We start from the raw sequence: 21955 nt of genomic DNA, 5'->3' as shown, positions 1-21955 counted from the left end.
TTTTGGGTGGGAGGGAAAAAGCAGTACAAGCCCTTAAAAATGTAGTCTCCACATCACTACAGGAAAAAGTGAAGGATATAAGAGCTGCTCATAAGCTATAAAAAAAAAAATGTAATGCCAGCATCCTGAGCTGGAAGACAGAAATGGCATCAAACAAATTCTAGTCTGCAGTGAACTCCTGAACTCCAATATGCAGTGCTGCTCTCTCCACCACAATTCCTCTTTCCTCCCCACAGCCATACAAACCATCAGGCCCTCTTGTTTCACTGCTAAGCTCCTTCCTATTCTTCTTGCTTATGTTTCTTTTTCCTTATATACATTCCCCACACCCATTTTCCCTCTCTCTCCATCCAAACACTATGTCCTCTTCATGGGGCTTTTTTCCAGGCACATGGGCCTTATCCTCCAGAGCATTCACACAAACACCCCAACCCATCTATCTACAGGAGACTCTTGACCCTTCACTTCCAGCCTCCTTCTCCTCCATCACACCACATCTGTGCCTTCACATACTCCCTCTACTTATCAAACACCCAACTCTCCTGTCCTCTACACCAAATAATTTCATATACCTCCCCATTCCCCATCACCCAGTCCTTCCACACAGAGCCCCAAACCTCCTCTCACGCACCCACCCCACCCAGAGCTCCAGTCCCTTGTGAACTCACTCCCAGAGTCACCCAGAGCATCTCTCCCATCTTGCACCGCTTTTTCCCCATTCATCCCCGCCTCCCCTCACCCCGTTTCTGTCTCACCTTGCACAGCACGCTGTCCTCCCCCCCACGCACCGTCTCCCATTCCCACTTTGTGCAGCACTAGCTCCCTCCTCTGCACAACACTCCTTCCCACTCAGTCCTCACACCCCTTTGCACAGCACCCTGCCTGCCACGCACCGACCCTGTACCCCCTTTTCACAGCACCCTTCTCCCTATACATTGTCCTTACCCTCAGCACCCACTCCCCACGACCCTACCCTCCGGCACAGCACCCTCACCCCCCCGCCCTGTCCTTGTCCCCCACACCCCTCACGGCACCCTCCAGCCCTGCCCCTTGCCCCCCCCCCCCACTCTCTCCCCTGTCCCCCCAACATCCTCTCTCCATACACGACCCCTCACTCCCCTCGCACCCTCTCCCCACGCAGCACCTCTGTCCCCCCCTCCCGCCCGCCTCACACCCTCCGGCCCGTCCGCACGTGCGGCCCCGCCCCGGCCCGCCGGCGCTCACCGTCCAGCGACACGAACTGTCCCACGGCGGAGGAGCCGCCGCCGCTGTTCTCCACGAACTGCACCTCCGAGACGATGATGTTGTCCTCCAGCACCGAGCCGCAGCCCGTGCACACCGCGTCCCCCCGCGCCGCGTCCACCTCGATCTCCGAGCAGCCGCAGGCAGCGCACACCCGGCCGCCCGGCATCTTGCCCAGCAACCCGGGCCGGGCCCTGGCTGGCCGGCCCGCCGCCGCTGCCGCCTCCTCCTCCTCCTCCTCCTCCTCCTCCTCTTCCTCTTCGCCGCCTGCTCGCCGCCTCTCCCTCCTTCTCCTCTTCGCCGCCGCCTCCCCGCCGCCCTCCCGGCGCGGCGCGGCGCAGCCCGGCCTGGGCACAGGCCTCGCTCGCCGGGACCGGCAGGGGGAGAAGCGCGGCGGCGGCCACCTCTGCCCGCTCTCGCGAGACTTCGCCCGCCGCTCCCCGCCCCTCCGGTACGGCCCCTCCCTCACCGGCAGCGGCGGGGCGGGGCGGCTCGTCTGCCAGCCCCGGGTACCACATCTCTGAGGAGGCTGCAGCGCTTTGGGGCCTCCCTTCTCCGTCATATCTGCGGCCGCCAGCCGCGCCTGGCCTCCAGCGCTCCGAGCGCGACTGTGACGGGCCGGTGCGAGGCCGCTTAACGAGGCCAGACCCGGTGCTGGAGCGAGGCCCAGAGGTTTGGAGCAACAGAAGGCCAGGCGGGAGCTCCGGTGGGCCCTCGCTTCCCGTTTGAAGCGGGAAAGGCCGTTACTGAACCGCCTCCCGCGGCCCGGGCAACGGCGGGAGGACGCGGGCCGCCGTTAGTGCCGCGCTGAGCTCCTGAGGCCTCGCCGCGGAGGGGGGAGCGCGCTGGGCGGGCCGGGCCTCGGGGGGACCAGGGGCGGCTCTGGAGGGGCTTCAGGAGGAGCAACTGCGAGCCCCGCTCTCAAAAAGAGGCATTATATTTGCGTTCCTCCATTTTACAGTGTTCCGCTGCCAGCGGTGAGCATCGGCCGGCATCAGGAAACGCCTTTGGGTATTCCTGGTTCTGCAAAACTGGGCCCACGGTGTTTCAGATTAAGTGACTGTTGTGTGCTTAAGGCAGAACATGAGGATTCCCTGAAATTTTCACCAGGACTCTCATTTCACCATAGACTTCTTACCTAACCTTATGCAAGTCACTAAATTAATGCCATGGTTTCTGTGTGATAAAACGAAGGTGATAGCATTTCCTTTCTGCTAAGCCTTGTCCTTCCTCCCGATTTAGGTGGTTTGATTTGTGGGGAAAAGAGTATCGCTAACAAATTTGCACTGTGGCTGAGTGGTGCGTTATTGTTGACACCTTGTAAAGCCTGTAATAATTAAAAGTTGTGTAAAAATACATGGTGTACAGTGAAAAACGTGGGCCTCGTGTTCTCATCTTCCCTATGCCAATTCCTGCGTTCCCTGAAAATAAAATTGGGGCTACAACACTGATATTTGCATTTCAAAAATATACTATTTGTTATGCTTCAAAAATTGATTAATCAATCAAATCCAATCATTCTGTAATACATAGATAAAAGTATTGTGAGGCATAATGAATCAGTTTCAGTAATGCATTTTGAGCACTGCATAACAAAGGTGCTGTAAAGTTAAAGTCTTTGTAACTCTTCCAGTTACTAGTTCCTGAACTAAAGAGACCCGTTTTCATCCGTTTTCACTTTAGCACTCAACCCACATGTAAATTAGCGTGGCAGATGGGAAGGAAAGTGAGCAGAATAGATACCTTAGCTGGATGTTTGTACAGACTTTCATCTGTCAGCTTTTGAAGTACATCAGATAATGCAGAAACAGCAACTCACCTTCTTACAAACCCGCTGCTCTCAGTATCTTCCACCAAGTAACTCACACGCAGCCAAGTTATCACATACAGATCTCTATGAACTGACTGCATAGATAGCACAAAATGGCTTGCTGTAGCACATTTAGAGGTGCATTGGGGCACATACTAAAGCTTTATTGTTTCATCCAAAAAGCTGAGCATCTCACAGGTGTGAAATTATGTCAATGTACCTAAAAATTTGCAGGTTCTGGGCTTTTGTGAAAGGAAAACAGCAATATCATAATGGAGACTGTGCCACTATATATGTATCTTGGCTTCTTTCTTACTGTCCTTTTTATTCTCAGAGATGTATTTGTGAAAACAATAACTTTTGGTTTCTTCAGATTCCTTCTGCTTCTGGAGTTTATTTCCTTCCTGAAGTTCCTCCTGCTGTTGTGAGGTAATGAGTGCCACAGCAACCAAGCGTGATCTCACAAAATTATGCACTATGTAGATAATGTCAGGGGGAAATTGCATCCCTGATAAATATTTTTAGCAATAATAGAGAAAAAACCCTGAAATAAATAATTTTCCTCCTTCAGCAAAGTCCCTTGAATATCAGATTTTAATTAAGACAACCCAGATCAGCTCCTGTGTTGTATACTGTGTCGTGTACTGTGCCCCTGACAGAGGCCAGCATGAACACAAGAAATCCTGCAGCAAGCAGTTTTGAAATACCTTTCCATTAGAAATTTTCTTCTTAACTCACCTAGGTAGAGACTAATGTAATCCTGATCCGTGAGGACTTAAGTTTACATCCCTTCCAAAATTATTGGTGTTTTGATTGTTTTCAGCATTATAAGCATTTTCTGGGAGTCCCAAACAAGTTTGGAGTTTCTCACTTTGCATGTGAGCAGCAGAGGGCCCTAGTGAGAGCGTAATATACAGCTGCTGTGCAAAAAAGCTCATTTAATATCATACTGAATAAGGAAGTGTGGTTTAATTTTTTTCTTCTTATAAGGTGAGGTTAGTGCTGATGAAACAACTTCCCAGTCCTGAAGACTGAAGTCCTTGGCCTCCCTCTCATGAAAGCTTTCTCATACAATACCTGGTTTTTGTAGGATCATTTTCTACCAGCCAAAATGTAAGTCATTTTCATGTCTGTAAGATCTTAGTCCTTTCTGCTTGAAAGAGGCTTAACCAAACATTTTTTGACCAATAACATTCAGCCTGCTGAATGAATAACCCATAACTCAGTTCACTTAGGCTAACAAAATAATAACCTTTAAGTAAACAGTCTGAAGCCTGAGAGTAAGAGCTCATTGATTAAAAATCTGTGTTGACAAAACCCCATTCCCTGCAATTTTTTTCCTTTTTAATTAGGAGGAGGAAGGAACCTGTTCTCCATTTCACCTACCCTCGTATTTCGTACCCCCTATTTTCACTCCTAAGTGTGACAAAAACTGGTGATCAGGATGTCTGTTAGCCCAGACCAACCAATTTCCTTCCTGCTGTGTCTCCAGGAACCCTGAATATAACCCACCCGTGGGTGTGCGTGTTTGACATTCAGTTGTTGAGGTTTCAAAGAGAGGAACTGTTCTCATTTGTTTGAGAATTAGATTTTTTTTTTTCCCTACTGCTCATACAACAGTAAGAAGAATGCAAATGGGCTGTATGAATCCAGCCTGGAGTGAGAGGGAATCCCACTCTGCTCCTGCAAATGCAGAACAGCACAGCAGGGAATATGCTAGAGCAAGCTGATGACAAATTACCATATTTTCACAAGAGATGGATCCTCTTCTATAAAGACAATAGGATTTGAAGCAGATGCTTAAGTGTCATGTGACAGAAAACCCAGAGGCTCACTGGCTTTTTGGTCATAGCTCAACTTCTGGGTACTGAGCCTCCCAATGCAACGGCCCACGTGGGAAATATTTTCGGTTATAGGCATAAAGTTTAATCCCTCGATTTGATCAGCTGCTGTGAGCATCCTCAGCTCTCTGGCATTTCAGCTGAAGTTGCTCCTCTTAAAAACAGGCCTGAGAGTGTTGCTGAAGTCTCTCAAAGAGTTTGCATATGCACATAACTTGGGACAAAATACAAGCAGAGGAAGCCTTCTTTGGTTTTGGACTGTCCAAGATAGGGCATAAACTATGCATTCAACCTGAAAATTTGCACATGGATTATTTGAAGATTAAGTCATAGGGATACTAAATAGAGGGGGGAACAAAGGATTTCGAAATGGATTAACCTTATAAGGTGATAGCAAGTGGATACTTTTTTGGTCTGTGACAGTCCAAATGCTATACTAGTGATGGACACGAGGGGGCACCCAAGGAAAACGAAATCGTCGAGAAGCTGCAATGCTCCCGCAGGTTAGGCTGATTTTCCATCTGTTTTCCCCTTTTTGTTTTGGTTTTTTTTTGGTCTTCGTCTTTTCTAATTATTTCCTGAGATTGTTTTCATGACGTTCATCAATAAAATGGTAATTAAAAAAGCTTTGGGAAGAACATTCTGAGAAGAAAAGGGTTTGGCATCTATTAAATCATGTAAACCAGCTTAGCAAACACTTGAATTTATTTCTGTGCAATCACATCCCTGCTGTTCAGATACAGCACTTTGCAGCTGAGTCTTGATCCCTGAGTAAGTGGCAGAGACCCCATGGCTTTCCCAGTTACCTTCCCAGGGTCTGTGTATGATTCTTAGTACGTGAGGACGTGTGCAGAAAGCACAAATACTGTCGCTTAGAAAATCCACCAAGAAATTAGTGGAGGGAAAGTCCAAGGATATTGAGTACAAAAATCCAGGAGCCAGTCAAGGAAGTTTCTCATCAGCAAATCTCTGAAAGCTGTGAGCAGTATTGCTGCCCAGCTATTCTGTTCTAACATCTCCCCCTGCCAGCACACCACTTGAAGATGTGCGGCTGATCGGTGAGGGCTTTTAGGAAGGATGTAAGCAAGGTAAAAATAGATGCGCCTTCTTAGTTTCAAGCAATCTACAATTTAAGGATTTCATCAGCTGAAGGTTCATGAACACTAGCAGACTTTTAATCTGTTTGTTTAATCAGTTTTTGATCTGTGTAAGCTTTCAAGATCCACAGCATCCGGTGGTTTGGGGTGTATCACAGTTTAGTTGGGTAGCAAGTAAAAAAGTTTTTAAAAGGCCTAAACATTTCAGTTGGTAATCTGGTTGTGCTATAATGAGTGCTGAATAGATTTTTTTACACCTGTTTTGCAGCTTTTCTCAATCAGAATCGCTTCACAAGAACAGCTCTTCCTCCAGATAAGTAGTGCAATATTAATCAGCCACAGTCCGAACACAAAATAATCTGTTCAGGAAAGTCATTTAAGAGGAAACCCTTTTTAAGGAAGCATTGGTTATATTCTGCACTGAGTGACTAAAGGCCTCCGTCACTTGGGGATGTAAGCACAGGCGAATATTCCTGTGAAAACACAACTCCGCTTGTCTGCAGCTCTTGTATTCTAAGACTTGTTCGTTCAAACATTAATGGTTCATCACTCACCATCAGAGAACCATTTCAGTCAGCTAACTGCCCATTTAAGCAACTGTCTGTGTACTTAGAAATTGAACTGAAATGAGGAAATGCCTGGTTATAAGTGCCATTTTTGTGTGTACACTTGATGAGTGGATACTTTGGTGCAAATACATTTTATATACAGACTGAAAATGAGGCTTTCACTAAAAGTTAATATTTATGTGCAAGGGAAAAAAGCAGGGACATTACACTGGATGGATGTGCACACTCAAATGCAGAACTAAACTGCACGTCTTACTGATAGTTTTCATTTTTTCTTGAATTTGGAACTACACACCAGAAGTTCAGACCAGCAAGTGGGAAGCTGTAGAAGCACATCAAAAAATAAAAATTAATCTCCTTCAGTTTTGAAGAATAAGCTTTGGAAAATAGTTGCGCAATAGTGGATTATCTGTTTAGCATCAAGGTAAATTCAATGCAGTTAAAAAATAATGCTATAAACTATGTCTATAAAGTGCCTAAGATAGTGTTGGCCATTTACAAATTATACCTAACAAGTTATAAATAGGATTAGGAGAAAAGAATAGCTTCTTAAACAGGAGTTCGCTAGCTACGTTAGAGCAGGATATTAAAAATCCTGCTGTCATCAGGCAGTATTAATTGTCCAAACTCTCTTTATTGGCATTTCATAGGCAGAAGTCTGCCATAATCAGAATGACTGTGTTAGCATCAAAGGAGAATATGCCAGTCAAGTGTTATTTAAGATCATGAACCGTCTGTGTGTCAACACAGAGTCAAAAGTGTGTATTTATGTATGAAAATGTCATGACTCCTTTGGCCATCAGGGACCCCCTTCAGCCTGAAACCTGCAGAGATAGGAGAGAACATTGCTGCAGCCACACACAAGCCTCTGCCTTCACCAGCATTGGAAGCAGGGTAAGGAACACAGTGTCCTCCTTCACACAGCCCGTTAGCACCAGGAAAAGGTACAATGGAGCAAGCAGCTTGGATAAATACAGGTTGGCCTGTGGGTGAGGCCAGTTCTCTCCTGTTTGGGTCATAAAAGACATCAAAGAATTAGCCTTTCAATGAGCTGTGTGTCATTGCCTGCTTTTCTGCAGAGAGAGTCCCAGTACCTCAAATATGCCAAAGTTAACCCAGTGCTAAAGAAACCATTAGTCAATACTACAAGTTGTTGTCCACTATGTAAAGCTGTGAGCAGGCTAAATAAAAAAAACACCAGACTTTAGAGAAGCCACAGTATAATCCTTTCCTGTCGCTGGAGAATTTTCAAGAATTTGGCAGATTTCCTAGTTTGAATTAGTTGAATAAATTAGATGACTAACATTTTTCAGAGGGCAGCCATAAAAAATGCTTGGAGTAAATCAAGCTATTTCATACCAATCATTTGAGTTAGCCTAAATTACAAAAAAAAAAAAAAAACGTAAATAATTTAAATATTTTATTTAAATGTGAAATTATCAAAAGGGTAAAATCTGCCACAATTTTCAAAATGAGACATTTACAATCAGTTTAGGTCTCAGTGAGTGCATCATTTATTTTTTTTTTATTAAAAAATAGTTTAAGAGAAAAATTCCAGTGCTGTACAAACTACATCTTTCCATCCTCACTCTCACTCCAAGGTAGGAAGTCTCTTTTACACCTCCAGAAGCAAAACAGAATCCATCCCCAAAGCAGTAAATCTTGCCATTTCTTCAGAAAAAAGGCCACATCAGTAGTGCAAAGGGGGAATGCTGTCACCACAGCCATGCCGATCTCTGCTTTACTCAGGAAGGACTGGGATCATCTCGTTCTTCTGTATTTTACAATGCACCCTCTTAGATGGGAACTGGGAACTGAGGCACTGATGGTCTGACTGAGGGACAGGTCTGGAAATTAGCACTACCCTGGGAGGATCGGTTGGTTCGTATCTCTCAGCTCTCTGTTTCAAGGTGCTGCAGATTCAGACTACCACCCATTGCCATTAAAATCACAATTTTGAGTTCTTCTTATCCATCTCATGGGATAAACATGTATTTTTTGCCATAAATTAAAATTGGGAATCTGGTATAACAATATGCCAGTAAGATCTGGAGCCTTTGGCTTGCCCTTCCATTGTCTGTGCTTCAATCAGACAGCTCACACCAAGATTATAAAAAACCTGACCCAGGAGTTTACAGTCTGAAGCCCAAATTGAACAGAGCAGTCAGCAGATTATGTATTCCACTGAACAATGAGGTCTTCAGTCTCTTTTTGAACCAGTTTTCATTACGTGAGTTATGTTTGTATCATCTTGCCGAGAATTACACATACCATTATTTTTTAAACGAGTACAGTAAACAACAATGTTGTCGATAATGCAAGCCGTTAGCAAAATGTGTATATTAATAGCAGCATGAGAAGCATTTCAGAGAGCTCTAAGCATGTTCAATTCCACACCCATATGCATGCAGCATTTCAGAAAATACTATGTTTAACTACTGTATGATTTCCTTTGGAAGGGAAAGCTCGAAGAGGATGTTCCCATACACTTTTGCCTATGATATTTTACATATATTGAGCCCCTACTGAAAGGGGCTTTATACATGATGTAAGTAGAAAGGATGTCCAAAAAATAATAAATTATAGTGTTGGCATTTCTAACAAACATCCGATCTTCCCTTCATAGTCTATCCCCCGGTAAACAGTAACAGCAGAACTCTCTTCCTAATAAAGCTTTAGAGCTTCTACTGTGACTTCTCACCCATGCTACAGAAATACTATCCAGATGACCAAAGATTTTGTAATGAAACAAGCTGCAACAAATATCCAGCTGAAACAGCAATTTAGTGGGCTCAGAGCAAAAACAAACTATTTTTGTGGCATATAAAATGATGAAGAGTCTTTCCCAATATATACCGTGACTAATAATCATCAGCCCGTACAACAATGACATTTTAGCCACTCCCTCTGTGGCCACCTTTCATTTGCAACCATCATGTCTGCTAAAAACAGGATGAAAAATTGCAGTTAAAAAGTGAGATTTTATCAGCTTTCCCAGACAGAACCAGGCTGGGAAAGATGAGAAAGAACAAACTTCCTCTCATAGTTTAAGGAATAAATGAGCAACCAATAAACATTCTAATGTAATAAGTGCACATATCCTGCTAACAAATTTTCTTTTGAATAACACAACTGAAAGATTGTTGTGGTGTTTTGGTTTTGTTTGGTTTTGGGTTTTTTCAAAGAGTAAATCCCACAATTAAATTATAGGAATAATGAAAAAAAAAATGAGTGATGTCCACATAGAGTCTGAGTTGGGAAATCACAAGGCAAATATTCTTTTTCCAGTCCAGAAATAAAATCCTAACCTGCTGATTTAGGTTCCCTCCACACCATTTTTCATGCTGTTGTAATGCAAACAGCACTGGCCTGGGCTGACAATTCTCTTGAAAAGCCTATGAACCTTGAACAGCATTGCTGAAACCTGCATTTCTGCTATGACATGCCTGGCATTTGGGACAAAGCTGATGTAACTGGCTTCAGATATATATTCACATCAACAGAGCTCTTGCTTTCCTTTACTGACATGGGGGGATGCTGACATGCAGCATCCACAGGGTGAGTAAAAGGGCATGGCTTACCCTGGGTCCCTTGCATGTCTTCATCACCCCAATCCAATGCTTCAAATCCTGTGATTTGAAGGTGAGACCTTCTCAGCCAAACTCCTCTGCAGACAAGCTCATAGCGCACATACCCGTGGTACCTCACCATGGCCTCCTTCCTTCTGCATGACTGCCCTCCTGTACCATGATCCATGGGATGGCTACCTCTGTCCTACTGGGTCTCAGAGAGAAAGCCAGGCAGGAGGTGTCATTAACTCTGTGCGATTCCACTGAGTAGCTCACACATCGTTTTCAACCTGTTATTTGCCACAGGACCATGACCCATCAGAGTCTCCCACCATCCACAATACTGACACTTTGGTCCTTCACTGTCACGTAATCCCACCTAGCTGACATTTCCTCCAGGGTGTAAAATGCTTTGCATTATCTCTGTACTAGAAATGGTGCCTGAGAGACCCAAACGACAAAAACTAGCCAGCCCTGAAGGAGGTCTGGAAGAGCAGTGCAGCACTCAGCAGGATGTTAGCAGATATAGCACCCTCCAGCTGTGAAGTCTTCTGGGGCAAACTTCATCAGAATGAGAATCTGAATGTAAACAAATGACTGCTTCAGGGTTCTTGCAGCCCAGCAGGCCAGAACAGGTAAATATGTACTATCTCAGCATTCCAGCAAGTATTAAAAATACCCACAGAGGTTTCAATCATGCTTAATAATTAAAAGTAAGCAAGGGAGTTTCAGGTATTGTGTTAATCAACAGGTGCTAAAGGAATATGACCTTCCTCAGAGGCAAAGTCTGGCCTGACAGACAATTTTTTCCATGACACATACTAGAAAGCACAGAAACACAATCAGCAAGATGATTTCCTTGCTTCAAGATTCAATATTTTAACAAATGAGTCACCCATACATGCTTCAGATATTCCTATGCTAAAACTAGAGTATAAGTCATATGTATAAAATCCACTCTTGCCCCATAAGCTGCCTGTGACAGCTTTTTCCAAGTACTGACCTAGAGAATGTCTGGTATGTTCAGACTGATGTAAGAAGTCTGGATTTTATATTCACGATCCCAGTTTATCAGCAGATAAATGTCATACGAATAGACTTGTCTCAGCACTGATTTCAAGAATTAAGGAAAATTCAGTAACAGAAAAAAACCTGCTGGTCCATTAGCTGAAGAAGCCAAATCTCATCAGAAGTATATGCTTCCATTACTTTAGTAAAGGGAAAATGTGGTTTTGTCAGACTGCATCTGAGTACACAATAAAGAATTCATGACAGAAATTGTTAAATATGGAAGGAAAAGCATTCATTAGTACATTAAAGGATAAGTGTAGAAAAGAGCTGTTATGGGTGCTCTAATGACTAAGATAAGGGTCTGGGATTCAGGAAAACTGGATATAATTGCAGGCTCTGTCACAGACTTTCTTTACGTCCTTGGGCTACGCACCTGATATTGCTGGCCCCAAGTTATCTAGCTATACAATGGAGATACGGTTACTTAAAGCCCCTTACTCTTTTTTGGTTGGCTCTCTTATATTGTTACATAGAGACATAGACCAAGAGGTTTCTTTGACCATGAAGGAAGGGAAGGATGAGGTGGAAGAATCCACTCAAAGATTAATGTGACCCGATCTAAGAAACAAGCAGAGCATGGGTTTGGCAAGCTTGGGGGCTGAAGCAGAGGCTTCATCCACGCAGATGGCATGTTGGTGGGCTGGTGGACCAGCGACTGCTGTTGAGCTGTCAGGAGCATTAGCACTGTGGGGAGGAAGGACCTGCCTGGGAGGAAGGCACAGGTTTTACCCGGCAAAGCCACAGCTGACAGCACGGCATTGCGGCTGGCATGCTGGGAAGGCACAAAGGGCAGGGAGAGAAGGGGGAAGTTTTTAAGAGACTTCATATCAAGGAGACACTGATGAATGGAGAAGCCCACAGATCTTTCAGCACACAGACTGAAAATGACAGTAGGGGGCATCTAAATATACGGCCAGATCCTCGGCCTGGCCCACACTCAAGAGATTTGTCAGACTGGCCTTTTCCATCATGATTGCAAAAGAATCGTGCTCATAGCCATGACAGCTAAAGCCTCGTACTGATACCGTTACATTAGCCAAGCAGCCTCTGCTGCTTTATGTCCCTTGATGCAGGGAGCTGGAATCAGACCTACCGCTCGAAGCGTTCTCTTGTGGCTATAAGTTGTGTGTCTGCTTGGAGGGTTTGCCAAAACAGATATACCGGCAAAGCAGCTAAGGTTGTCAAAGCCAAAGTCATCTCCTTTTACTTCAAATCAGAGCTACACCGATTTGCACCAGAGAAACAGCTGGCTCTGAAACCAAAATAGCTCATTAGTAAGGGCATGTTCCAAAGCTTGAATCATCTTTAGCTAAGGAAAGGGGCTCAGTGTCAGTGAGTTTGACAGGGGACACGGGAAAGGCTAACTGACCTTTACGGAGAATGTCAGCACAGGGAACCAAGGCTTAATCCTCAAAAAGCCGTGAGGTATCCCTCTTGTTGGTGCCAGGAAATTTGTGTCCCTCTGAACCGGCAAGCACACTTACCAACAGAGCCCTCAGGTCCAGATGCTATGTGTGCCTCAATTATTGCATAATATTATCAAATACAATTTTTTAAAACCCTTAAAATGACATGCTCAAATAAATTAAGCTTCCTTTTTCAGAGGTCAGCCAAAAGACCAGCTCATTTCTTTGATGTAAATATTAACTAATGAATATGTTGAATCTGCTCTCTCTCTGTATCACCTCTTTCCTGAAGAGAGTAAGATGGCATGTTGTTGGACACAATTAATTTCCCTTTTGCCAAACTAGAATACCATCGCTAGAGCATGAATTGAGCGAGCTAAGGAATTTGCTAAGCATGGGGTACCTCAGGAAGTAACTATAAGCACAGTGCTAGCAACTTTGCCTTGTAAGGATGAGAAGCTCTTGACATTCATAGATCTCCAAGTTTCCTATAAACCTACTGGATTCCTTGTAAAACATTTTTAATTGTCTTGGCAAAACCACTAAGACTTTATGGGGATGCCTTTGCGACTTGCCTTTTTGAGCTCCGTCTCCTTCTTTCTGTTCCTTTTCCAGGTGAGAGCAAGCCAAGAATTACCGAGGTCTCTGACACACTGCCGTTGTCACTGGACGGTCTGCCACTGATGAGGGCCAGCTCCTGCGTTTTGCTCACCACTACAAATGTCATTGCATTGAGAATTATTGATGATGTTACAGAGGGTGCTATAGTCGTGTGCATATTAATAAACACAGTGCTAGTAAAAGACACTCAAGGATAAATAGCAAAGGTACTGCATTTTTTGAGACCAAAATAACTCCATGCTGTGCACTGAAAGTACCTTCAACTGGCTGTTGTGTAGGTGCTGTTACCAGACAGGGTCCTTGTCTTCCCCTGAAAGGCAAAAAGCACGTGTGACTTCAAAAGCCATGGGGCTCCTCTCTGTCCCTCCAAGACAGGGAGACTGAGAAGCTGGGACCCACTTGTAAGGACACTGCAAGTAACAGTGCTCCATCTCCAAAATCTGCTGACATTCTCAGAGCTATGAAGGTCCCAGGCAAAATACCAGCACCCATGTGGACTCCTCTTTCTCTCCTTCCTTTGCATCCATGGAGTCTCTTCAGCAGCTCCCTCTTGCAGGGCCCCATTTGGGGAACTCAGCCATGCTCTGTACTCCCAGGGGAGGTTTACAGATGGTGCAAATGAACTAAAACATGCAAATGGCTGATCTCATTGAGAAGCAGAAGCATGACAGAAAGATTTGGACTAAGTGGCATATTTTGCCCGAATATCTCTCACCAATTTGGGTGAGAAGGTCTGTGGGTGCTTGGGAAAATGAGGGGAGAGAAGGAATGTGACAGGTCCGAAATGCCCATGTTTTGTTGCAACGGGTGGCTTGAGTGAGAGCAAGGGGTCAGTTCTGTAAATTGGACCAATTAAATACCAATTTGATCCTAGACTAATGGGTACTGAGAGAGCCACACTCCTGGTGCGTGACTCCATGGATATTAATTCATCAGGGACAAGCTTGGCTTGGACGATACATCAGATGACAAAGTGAAACCACAGAAAAATATTCTGTCAAAATACAACATACAGACACACTTCTGATCAAAGACTCACATCTAGAACTCACTGGAAAGGTAAAACAATGTTTTGGCATTAATAGTGGTGTTTGTAAATGTCTTCTTAACACTTGAATTCTCTTCTTTTATGCTATGAAGTTACTATTCCACTGCTTCCTTTCTAATTTGCTTATTCTGTTTTAAATTAGAACATTATGGAGAAATTCAAAACTCAGAGCCAATTTGTCTGTTTGTTCTCACTTGATAACTCTTTATTGTCCCGGGTATAGTGATGTTTATTTTGAAAGGAATCTTTCAGTGTTATTTGCTAAAAAAAGAATAAATAATCCAGAGACAATTCTTATCCTGCAGTGCTTATTGTATTACATGTAAGCCCATTTAAGCAGTAAATGACTCTTGATATTAAAGCTAGATTCCTGGATTTTTACCTGACTTCTCTGCTTTGCTACCAACCTTCTGCTCAGTGTTGTACATCAGTTTTCCCTTCTTTGAAGAGAATGTCCCCTCTTGAGTGGTATTCTAGTCACAACAGTTAGGTGTTTCTGACTGTGGAGAAGTCTAAAACTAAAAAAGCATAGTTCTACTCATGCCAAGTGGACAGTAACACAGCAATCAAGCCCTGTTCGGAAATGAACACTTAGAATTGCACAGAAACCTATTATTTTAATGCAGATATGCTCTCAGCAAGGTTTCTCACATTTCCATAGTCGTACAACTGCTGAGAGATTATACATGGGACTGACATTTGGGCTTTCATCAGCCAATAGTTCAGACTCAACATCAGGAAGAAGGACTACTGTTCAAAGAGAAAGGTGAGTAGCAGAACAATGACCCTGGGTTCAGGAGAACAGACTTCTAAATTGTCTACTTAATTGCTAATAGGCACATGCAACTTTGCCCTGTTTAAAGTTAAATCTTTACTGCAAAGTTAAGCTCAGTTCTTGTAGTGTTTTGCTCCCCAAGATTTCAACATCCACAGAGAGGCTTCAGAAAATTTCTGAGTTTTGCTCCAGGACATTCATGGCTCCATGTAGTCAGTCAGCAGGGGACAGAGTGTCTCGCTTGTCGGGATACACAGTCTGCTGCTACGGGCCTGGAAAATCTGCTCATGCTTCTAACCAGAAGTCTCCAGAGGATTAAGTAGCCTCCAAGGCAGCCCTTCTGAAATAGTGTTGAAATAAAGAAAGTTAACATGTCCAAAACACTGATTAAACCTAAATTAAACCTGAAGTACCTAGGGTAGCCTTTCTGTGGGTGTGAACCTGCTGAACCAGCAGCTGTGCAACATCTGAAGCAGCAGCCATTCAGGGGCAAGGTAAAAGCTTAACAAGAAACCCACGGTCATCTTGGGGTATGTTTGCACTGTGCACGGGAGGTGTGCATGGTGCAAGCTCCTCTGATAGGTACCAAGAGCTGTGAAGATACAGTAGCATAGGTGCCAGCCCACCTTAGAAACCTCAATATGCATCCAGGGAACTCAGAGAGCTTGTGTGGCAGTGACTAACCCATGGCAAGACCTTCACTACATTCTACTGCTATTGTAACCTCTGCCAGCTCGGTGAAACAAGAACAGATCAGCTATCACTTGCCACAGTTGCTCACCCTGATGTTAACACAGGCTCAGAGAGGTCTCAGCCTACACAGGACTCTTGGAGAACAATCTGTTAGGGACTCATGAAGACTTTGGAGGAGTGTGACACCAACACCTTGAGCACTAGGAGGTTCAGGACAGGAAGTCCTGGAGTACCTACAGTGCACCTAAAGGGTGACAGATGAGAGTGGAGCAGCAGAGAGCACTGTTTAAACCCTGTTAATCCTCACAGCCAGAGGTTAGAGACCTTCCTGGCAGCTGCAGTCTCTGTACTACCACTATCACCTTCTCCTCTAGATTTGCATTTCTCATGGGCCATTGGGAGTTGTGTGGCATTTAGGCCATGCTACATCCAATGTTGCACAATTTAAGGCACATTTCCAGGGGATCTTCAGTTTATATTCAGATGCTTACTGAGAATCATAGAAAAAATTAGGTTGGAAAGGACTTCTGCAGGACTCTCATACAATCTTCTGCTTAATGAAACAGAAGGTTTCTCAAGGCCTCATCTCGCTGGGTTTTGAGTGCCTCTAAGAATAGAAATTGCACACATTTTCTGGGCAACTTGCTCTAGTGCCTGACAGCCCTCACTGTGAAGAGTTTTCTTCCTTATGCCTAGCTGGACTTCATCCCATCTGGTCCCATGGATTTGTATATGTCCAGTTTACTTAAGTGATCCCAGCACCACCCTCTTCAACTGTGGGTAGTACCTCTCTCTTCCAAACTCTGCCATTAGACATGCATGCCTGGGAGCAGACTCTGCCAGTAAATACTGAGGCCAACAAAATGCTGAGAACCTCAGGCTTTTGTGTGTCCTTCATCATTAGATCACATGCCCTACTCAGCAGTGGGCCCTCATTTTCTTGGTCTTCCTTTCACTACGAATGTACCTGTAGAAGACCTTCCTGTTGCTCTTCACATCATCACCAATTATCAGCTCCAGCCCAGATTTGGCTTTCTTAATCCCATCCCTGCATGCCTGTGTAGTTCTACACTGCTCCGTGATTGCCTGTCCCTGCTTCCCCCCTACTATATGTTTTCTTTTTATGTTTGAGTTCAGTCAGTACTTCTCTGTACACCCAAGCTGGCCTCATGCACTGCCCGCTTAGCCTCCTACATAACAGCATGGACCATTCTTGGGCTTTGAGGAGATGATCCTTGAAGATCACCTGACCCTCTGAGTGCCTTTACTCTTCACAGCATTATCCCAAGGGAAGCTGCTTGCTAGTTCCCTGAACAAGCTGAAGTCTGTTCTCCTGAACCCAGGGTCATTGTTCTGCTACTCACCTTTCTCTGCTTTCTCATGATCTTAAATTCTACCACCTCTTGGTCTCTCCTAGACTTCCACTGACCATCACAACTCCAACCACTTCTTCCTTGTTTGTGAGTAGCAAATCAATCAGAGCATCTCCCTACTTAGCCTGTCCAGCACCTGTGTCAAGAAATTGTCCCTGAGCCACGCCAGAAATGTGGATTGCTTGTGCCCTACTGTGTATCCTGCCCAGCAGATTTCAGGTCAGTCAGTATATCCTATAAAAGCCAGGACTTGAAACAGTGATACTTCTTCCACTTGTCTAGAGAAGGCTTCATCTATTTTGTCTTCTTGACCAGGTGATCTGTAGCAGATGCCTACTACAATGTTACCTGTGTTGACCTTCCCTCTGATCCTGGCCCATAAGCTCCTGACCAGCTCATCACACAGTCCATAGCAGATCTCCATGCATCTGAGCTGCTCCTTTCTGTGCAGAGCATAACCTTCTCGCACGCCTCACCTTCCTCCTTCTAAAAAGCACGTATCCATCCATCACAGCACTTCAGCTGTTAGAGCTCTTATAGCTTCTAACTACAAAGGAGCAATGGGTGGGTCAATCCCCTGCCTATCCAGGTCTGCAATACTGTGTCTCCTAATCCAATCAATATAAAGATCTGGGTCTGTCTCGAGATAAACACCTAAATTGAATGGTGCACCTTCATCTCTTGATGATTATGCTGAAAAATGCTAATAACAGCCTTGGGGCAAGTCTTTAATCCACAATCCCCACACATCACATTATAGTCAGAAACATGTCATGCATACTCTTCCAGGTTCAGTAGAAAGAATAACTATCCTTTTCTAATGTAGTAAAGACAGATGAACAATGGAAACCCTGTCCCAAAGATCTAGTTTCCATGGCAGGACTTCACTAAGTCAGGGACTTCCCTGGTTGCCCAGACATGGTCATGGTTGATGTGCTTGTGTTGGCTTGATACAGGAGAGAGAAAAGCAAGAAGCCACAGAGAGGGGGACCCTTCTGAGGCCAGACCTTGTCAGGACCAGCAGACTTGGGAATGTGTGTCCAGAAACTAGTCTGTGTTTGTTTCTACTGTATTCAAGGAAAGAGGAAAAGGCTCTGTTTATCCTTTTGTAAACAGACAAGATCACAGGGAGAAATACACTACATTTATATTATCAGTGTCTCTTTCAAATAGAAAGGCTGTAACAGGTAATAGTATACTTACAACCTGTTCTTTGAACTCTCTCACATGGAAGAAGAACTAGAGTAAGAACATCTTCACATTCTGAGAATTGCAGTTTGGTTTCTTTGCTTCAAGCTGTAAAAAATCTCACTGCAAATATTTACAATTTAGTCTGAGCCACAGGAGCTGTAACTGGTACGTGGTCCTTCCAATGCAGTTTGTTCACCGGATGAAGGCCTTAGTCCCAGCCAGAGCAGGAACACATACCACCACCATTTGGAAGCCTCACTTAAGGAATTCCAGACTGATAACCTCTCTTCCTACTGCAGATCAGCGCCAGGTCCCATTTCCAGTTTGACTGCTGCTCTCTTTCCCCCAGCACACCTGCAGGTAAAAAGGCATCACAAGAAATACGCCTGTCCCCAGGTGAGGAGCATGTGAGATGGTGATGCCTGCTGTCTGCACAAAGGAGCTGCTATTGGTCCCTCTTGGATGGAAGGATGGTTGGTTGATAGGTGCAGCTTTGGCTTTGAGAGGGCAAGGGAGACAAGCCACTGAACAAACAGGGGCAATACGAAGCATCTTCAGAGCTCCGTCAAGGAATCTTGGCGTGTTTTGTCTATCTAACAGGGGAAAGAAGATGGACTAAAAAATATTTCCACCCCAGGCAGAGGGGGGACACTGGCAGGATCAGGAAGCATGATGGCATCTTTCACCATTGCAGCATCCAGTGAGTCCCCACTTGTCTAGTAGTAGCAAAGAACCGCATTCCTGAATGCATATAGGAGTGTTACTCCCTTGGTCTCACTGGAGCTTAACACTACTAAAATGCCTGTATGAGTCCATGCAAAAATGGACAAAACCTGTTATTTGCTGATGAAATGCTGCTTTTGGCCTGTCTCTCTTGCACAGAAAAATGGGCAGGCTCAGACTGCCTCGGGTTTCCGTGTATATCAGGCACTGGCCCCTAACAGGACAAGAAGAACAGGACTGAACGGGAGGGACCAGAGACAAGGAACCTGCAAGGCCTCCAGGTCCTGCCATGCCGGCTCACAGAGAACTTGCTGAGCCCTGTAGCCCTGCTACTACATGGGTGCTGCCTTCATAGGTTATTGCTCCAAACCTGCCTGCAACATGAGTAGAATGGGCTTGAGCTTACTTTGCTTCTTTCCATACCTCAAGACACCCAACTACACATTATGGTCCCCACATCTAGATAGGTCCCCCTGCTACACTGCCATCTCTCTCCCAGCTGCAAAGCCCAAAATCCCCAAGGGCAGAGTTTCCTTAATTAATCATCAGGCAGAATTTTTTTCCTCTGTCTCTTTTTCCATTTTTGAGTTGCGATGTTTCCTGCCAACTTTCTGCTTGGCGTGAATTTCTACAACAGAGCAATATAACTTCTGAAAATAGACACTTACACTGGAAAGCCTGACACACCCTATATGGAGCCTGTGAGTGGCAGAACCATAATCAAAAGCCAGTCAAGTCACTAAGCCATACTAGCAGCATTCAATTAAGGCTCTGAGCAAAGCAGCCCTAAGACAAGAAAGTAAATGGGAACTCTGTAAACGCTGTTGCACAGAACCCCCCAGGCTCTTTTCATCACTGCGAGGCATTTGAGTTTGCACTCTTTATGGTAACCCTAGCTCGGGCGAGTTATTCCAAAATAGCTGGCACATTCAGAACCCCTTTAAAAATAAAAATTCATGGAAATGGCCGACCTGCTGTGACTTCCTGATATGAAACTGCATGCAAAGCCTATGGGAAAAAAGCCAGTAGTTGTATGATACAAGTCTGAGCTCTGCCTGTCATTAACAAGGGTGGGTTTTTTAGGGTAAAATTCTCCTGGGCCAAATAACAGGAGACTGATAAATAAAGCTTGTCAACTGCCCTTTCTGACTCACTCTCTCCTGCTGGAAGGATGACTCACTGTCATGTGTGAAAGGCTGCCAGGTCTTGCTTACATGCTTAAACAAGCATGGGTTGTCTGTGTTAGACATACATCACCTCAGAAGCAGCAGACACCTAACACTGAGAAGGCAGCCCTGGAAAGGCCTCTGCTGACTAAAGGATCTGAACTTCAAGGGATTTCTCAATCCTTTCTGGAAAGTTCAAGGTTGTTGTTAGATTACCACAGAAAACTTAGACCCAAAGCCATGGCTGAGGGCTTGGCTGACAAACACAGTGTTTTAAACCAGGGCTTACTAGGACCATCAGATTTTACATGGGTAACTCCTACAGAATGAGCCAGACAGCATGTTCCAGGTACAGACAGAAGTAACTGGTCTGGTCTGGAGCAGCCTTTTGTCCAAGGAAACGGTGTGCCAAAACTAGTCACTTGTTGTTCACTATTTCATGGTGAGAAAGTAGCCCCATGGGGCTGCTCCCCTTAAGGAGACTGTGAGGAACCTGCCTTGAATCTGGAGAGGGCAAACAGCATGTTGAACATCATCTTTCAGTCTGAGTAGCTCATCGACTGCTTTTGAGCAACACCAGTAGCTGCTCAGCGTTTCCTCCTCTCTGCAGTGACACAGACCTTGTAGGTAAGTGACAATGCGCAAAAAACTTGTTCGCATCCAGGAACTTTGCTGCCTACGTGAGTGCACGCTCCACCCTTTGGTCTTCTCCTGTCATCCTGGGCCCACCACAGGCCAAGTGTGCAACTCTGAAATCTCCACCCCAGGCATTGCAGGGACTGTTCACAAATCCCAGTTATTAGCACATACCACAGTCTGCATTGCCCTGTAGGACCAACGCGGCGAAGGACACCTTTCCCTCATGCTCTTTCTGAGGCCCCACACAATGCCTGTTTACTTGCCATGACAAAGCAAGGTGCTTTTGCAAGGACTAGTGTACTGGGATGTCAATCCAAGATCGGAGAGGGCCCGGTGTCACAGCTAGAGAGACAAAGCTGTACCCATCCTTTGGCATATAGAGGTCTCCTAATGCAGGAATGGAAAGGTTTCTCCCAAGACCAAGAGAAGGAAGCTGTGCTGTAGCCTCCCTCAGCTCCAGGTATTAGCCAACATCTTGCTGCATCATTTGGAAGGGAAACCATGCTGCTGCAGGGCAATGATATCACAATTTCTCTTGCGTGTTTCGCCAGGTATGAACCATCCAGGAGTCACTCAAGCAGCCAGGAAAGACATGTTGCACATACTTTGGCCCAGCCAGGCTCTCAGAAAACCTGCAACTAAAGCACCATCTCAAGGTCCCATCACCATATTTCAGACCATATGAGCATTAAGCTGTCTGTCCAAAATGAATGATTAACCTAGAAATGTTAATTTTGAATAAAAAGTGTACCATTCCACATCACATATATCAGGAAGATATAGCAGTTTCACACACATTTCTAAATATATATTTTATATTTCTTCTCCTGTGGGAGAGAATATGTGTTTTCCATCCCACAAAATTTCTAAGAGGTTATTTTTAAATATTTTTGCTCTGTACCAGAACAGATGTCTAATGAAAAGCTTGAGGGAGAAACTGCAGGCTAGAACAGCCTCATCCAATAGTAGAAGGACACACCTGACACATGGAAAACAAGACTAGGCCACGATGCTACTTAGGCATTAATATAACATGTGCCAGTCTAAGTGAAGAGCCTAAATAATAGCTGTGAATCTGCAGTTCAAGTGTCTGTCTCGGTAAGGCAGTGTAGGGCCATTCC

The 21955-nt window shown here is 44.8% G+C and overlaps 1 protein-coding gene across 2 annotated transcripts in view; it reads right to left on the bottom strand.

Annotated features, from left to right (window-relative positions):
• The window catches only part of BRF1 (BRF1 general transcription factor IIIB subunit), a 179327-nt gene extending 177689 nt beyond the window's left edge, over positions 1-1638 (bottom strand). For both annotated transcript variants that reach the window (XM_074820977.1, XM_074820978.1), the window contains exon 1: positions 1225-1638. In XM_074820977.1, the coding sequence (XP_074677078.1) occupies positions 1225-1411 (187 nt within the window). In that variant the 5' untranslated portion in view covers positions 1412-1638. The remainder of the gene's footprint in view (positions 1-1224) is intronic.
• Positions 1639-21955: the final 20317 nt, after the last annotated feature.

This window comes from Strix aluco, chromosome 4 (assembly GCF_031877795.1).
Source record: "Strix aluco isolate bStrAlu1 chromosome 4, bStrAlu1.hap1, whole genome shotgun sequence".
In the NCBI taxonomy this organism is placed as follows: domain Eukaryota; kingdom Metazoa; phylum Chordata; class Aves; order Strigiformes; family Strigidae; genus Strix; species Strix aluco.
This window is presented reverse-complemented; position numbering and strand designations above follow the sequence as displayed.